This window comes from Hibiscus syriacus, unplaced genomic scaffold (genome assembly GCF_006381635.1).
Source record: "Hibiscus syriacus cultivar Baekdansim isolate YM2019G1 unplaced genomic scaffold, ASM638163v2 tig00110607_pilon, whole genome shotgun sequence".
Lineage (NCBI taxonomy): Eukaryota > Viridiplantae > Streptophyta > Magnoliopsida > Malvales > Malvaceae > Hibiscus > Hibiscus syriacus.
This window is the reverse complement of record NW_024062799.1, coordinates 1,771,541-1,775,904: the sequence shown is the minus strand read 5'-3', so window position 1 is coordinate 1,775,904 and position 4,364 is coordinate 1,771,541. Positions and strand designations below refer to the sequence as shown.

The 4,364-nt window shown below is 36.7% G+C and overlaps 1 protein-coding gene across 1 annotated transcript; it reads right to left on the bottom strand.

Moving 5' to 3' along the window:
• Positions 1 to 1,978: 1,978 nt before the first annotated feature.
• Positions 1,979 to 3,529, bottom strand: LOC120135287 (NAC domain-containing protein 43-like). The gene is made up of 3 exons (XM_039151573.1): positions 3,352 to 3,529; positions 3,002 to 3,270; positions 1,979 to 2,819 (listed from the first exon to the last, which is right to left on the bottom strand). The coding sequence occupies exons 1-3, from the start codon at positions 3,521 to 3,523 to the stop codon at positions 2,187 to 2,189; spliced, it is 1,074 nt and encodes a 357-aa protein (XP_039007504.1). The 5' UTR covers positions 3,524 to 3,529; the 3' UTR covers positions 1,979 to 2,186.
• Between the last annotated feature and the right edge of the window lie 835 nt (positions 3,530 to 4,364).

Genomic DNA, 4,364 nt, shown 5'->3' with positions numbered 1-4,364 from the left:
TGTATTATACCCAGTTGAAGATAACAAAAGACAAAAACAAAGTTGAAACTCTGTCCACAAACGGGCACTGTTGTAGAGAAACTCAATCGGATGAGGACAGGTTTTACAAATGTTGCTAGCAGGAGAATACAAAAGCGAGATTTTTTAGGAAAAATGGTTTTTTTTAACAGATAACCCTAAAAATTAAATAAAAGGGGAAAAGGGAAGATTCAAAAAGCGGATTAGTAGTTTGGAGATTTTGCAGTTGCAAGTTGAGGCTTCATAAAGGTGCAATTGAAGTTTGACTTAAGCTTGTTAGTTTCTTCTAACAATTAATTATTACAGTTTCATATCACAAAACGACAACAGGAAAGACCATAATAAGAAAAACACGGATTTGGCATGATGATTAAGGTAAAAGAACGAAAAGATTGCAGTCGGCAGCAACTTAATTAAGATAGTTTAACACAAACATCTGCTGCAGCAACCTACACTGAATACAGTATATAAGTTCGGATCCTTTCAAGTTGGCCGACAGTCTATGCCGAGGCAACCGATAGTTAAGACACACTATATGCTAAGCCTAGCTAGTGCATGCAAGAAAAGTGTAACATCTTTTTGTTAAGGCAAAAGTTGTTTGTTTTGAAAAAATGTCGAGATTTGGAGATGCCCGAGGCATAAACACTATGATTAAGGAATACTGTCTTTTCTTTTCTCTTTTTAAATCTCATGTCCAATATGTCTTCCTCTTCTTCACGGTGTTTGAGACAGAACGAGTGGGTTGATGTTCAAACACAGTATATATATCTTCCTATAGGACTTTTTGGTATCGCATCAAATAGAGAAATTCTTTCCAAAAATGAAAAAAAGAAGTTATTATGCCTTGGTTGGTGGCATGGCCTAGAATCCCGCTACTTGTTTGATATTAAGAAAGTACCGTTTTGGAAGATAATTGGGTATTGGAATATATACACATATGGGACCCCTGGTTTTACGAATAAACCGACCCCTGTCTGAAAGAGAGCCAATGGTGGCCTGGGAATGAATTTCAAGTTTCAACAAGATATATCATTGGAAAATTCTCCCCTTCCTTGTCTCAACAAACTACTTGATGTTATTCCCTCAACTAAAAAATCATTTATGTATATATTTGTGTATAAATGCTACCCTTTTGTCGGTTAATTTCAATTGTAATTGATAGCTACATGTCTTCTCTCTGAAGGGTATATCCAAGCTAATTCAATAAATACCTATATATATATATTATGTTCAGTCAAACAATTACTACATTTTGTAGTTGGTTGATTATGTATAAATGCATATATATATATATATATATATAGGTATAGCAACGTGCTGGTAGGACTAAAAATATTTTGGTCAAATTCTATCATTAGTCTCTGAATTATGCGTGAGTTGTGGATTTAGTTCATGTACTTTAATTTGATCAATTTAAATTTATGTACTTTTAAAATTTGAAATTATAATCCTCTCCATATAATACATAAACAATATGATTAAATTATATGAACTTAAACTTTTTAAAGTAAAGATTATGAATTAAATTTACACTTGCGCATAATATGGTGTCTAGTAACATAAGTTGACTTAACATATTTCACGGCTACCAATTGAATCAAAATTAAAATTTTAAAATATAAAAAGAACATGGATTAAAATTGAACGGTTTAGATTATAGGGATCAAATCCACAACTTATGAATAGTTTAGGGACTAATGGAAGAATTTGGCAAAAAGTATTTTGTAAGACAGACTATTTTGTCCTTTTCCTTTAATAGTTACAAGTAATCCCATAATGGGTTGATGAAACAAAAAATGCATGGACCGAGTAGTACCGTTGGTTCAAAACCTAAAAACAATCCGACAGATCATGTGGCTTGAAGATAATTAGAAAACAAAGCCGCTTTGATCATTGAAGAAGGGAATGATTATATTGCGGTTGAAAGGAGAGATTAATGAAATCAGCTAGAGAGTTTTTGCAAGGCTTCTAGAGGGCACATTTACGAATATGGAAGACACCTTGATTCAGTAAAGATAAGGGTCCCTCATCGAAGAATAATTTTCACTTTCTTATTTATCATCTCTCCACACATATATATATATATATTCATCGACATAAATGCTAGCTGTAATAATAACCTGCTGACTTTAGGTACTAAAGGTATGATTATATGTAGGGTTGTCCTGTTATATAGCAGCATTCACCACGTGGCACAATGGGTCGGATGACGACGATGATCTAGTGAAACTCCACAGGTCTATCTCGCTGTTGTATTGAACAGCCGGTAATTGGAGATCATGATGTTGATGATCGGTGCTGGGGTTGCTGTAAGCCATGGAGGTGTCACTGAAGCAGGCCAATTGCCTAGATGTCTCTGTTTGGCCGTTGAGTTGGGAGGCTACGAGCCGGTCTAGCGCAGCCCAGTTTGTGAGCCGTGACTCATTGCCACTCACCTGGTTTGTAATCGAACCTCCATTGTCCATCATCATCATCGGCCGATAACTGTTTCTGCTGCTGGTCGAGTTCGGGCTCTCGAGGCTCGGGAGTTTCATGAATGAGTCCGGGTCTGTCTCGATTGGCTTGATGAATCTCGAACTGTTGTTTGCCATACCATCTTCATTGCAATTCCGTCGCATGTGTTCGAGTATCTGCTCCAAGTCTCCTTCATTACACGAACCGAACATATGGTTCCTGGTGTCTGAACTCAGAGATGAGCTGATGGGATGATCATCCAGGGTTTTGTGATGATTTTTCTTCTTGAAGATACGACATACAACCCATCCTTCTTCTTGTGTTCCCTCTCCCATAGCATTGGAGACCTTGATTTATAAAAAAAAAAATAGTACCAGAGTTAACATTATACTAAATATTTTTCTCCTTATCCTGTCCTGTTACAACGTCAAACACCAAAGATAAAAGTCTTAAAGTTTCGACAGTTATTGTGTCCTGATAGAAAAGCATATACTAGTAATGAAAAAGGTTGACTTAAAGGCTTACTTACCGTTGTTTCAACGATGTTATCGTCTAGTCTGTATTCATGCATGATCCAATTAGATTTTTGGCCATGAGGGGCTCGTCCTTTATAGAAAACCAACGTTTTTCTCATCCCGATTCTACGGAAATTGCTATATATGATCTTGTCTCGTCCTGTCGCCTTCCAGAACCCGGCAGCGGTGGCGCGGTTCGTGCGAGTTCCGGTGGGATACTTTTTGTCTTTGTGGCTAAAAAAGTACCAATCATTCTGAGGAGTGGATCCGATTTTGCAACTCTCTGCATATAAAAGTCAATTATCGATAAAGTAAAATGGGAATGGAAAGTATATAAAAATCAATAATGACACTGCATATGTACCTTGAATATCCCAGGGCTCGAGCTTATTAAGATCAACGTCCCGAATCACATCTAAATCAATTTTCTCATAGGAAACTTTCTTTCTGAGATAGTATTGCAAGAGCTCCTCCTCGGTGGGGTGAAATCGGAATCCGGGTGGGACTTGGGACTGTCCATTTACAGATATGCTCATGTTTTCCGGCAATGAGAGAAGTGAATGATTCCAATTGTGGTGTGGGCAATGGAGTATGTAGAGAAGGGTATATATATATGTATTTGCAGAACACAAAAAGGCCAAATTGACACACAAATTAATAAAAATGAAAAAGGAAAAGGGTTTGGGTTATCGATGGGGACTGGTGGTGCTGACTAAAGGGCCAAAGGAGATGAAGTAGGGTGGGGGTTCTAGTTTGAGCATGCATTGGAGAAGAGGCAGGCTACCTAGATGGAAAGAGAAACTGCATTATTTTGGGATAAAATGTGGAAGTGGGGGATCCAAATTGTGGGTATCAACTATCAAAAGGAGAGGGGTTGTAGGTCCCAATGTGGGGGCATGCCTGCATCCAAACTACGACCTTCGACCTTAAAATCTCCTTAGAAAACCACCTCTTTAACTACCCAACCATTATCATCATCACCTCTTCCCTTTCTTTCTCCTTATCAACCTCTCTTCTCCCTCGAACCAGGTTCAGTTCACACAATCACATATAAACGTAAAATTTTATATTAAAAATACAAAATTATATCATCAATAGAGAATATAAAGAAACTACGTATATTATGTTAAAATTTAAAATTTTCAAAAATTATGATTGTATTTTCCAATACCCCCTTCATTCCATCTTGCACGTAACCAAACTTTTCTAATAAAAAAATAACATAATTCAGATTTGAATAAGTAAAATTTTATTTTCCGGTCATTATTAGCATTTCTTGATTTCACCTTTGGTTCTCCATCTATTTTAGGATTGTTTTATTAACTTTTTGCTTTCACTTATTCCATGCATAACTGTGAAAGGCTGATGATTGTCTCT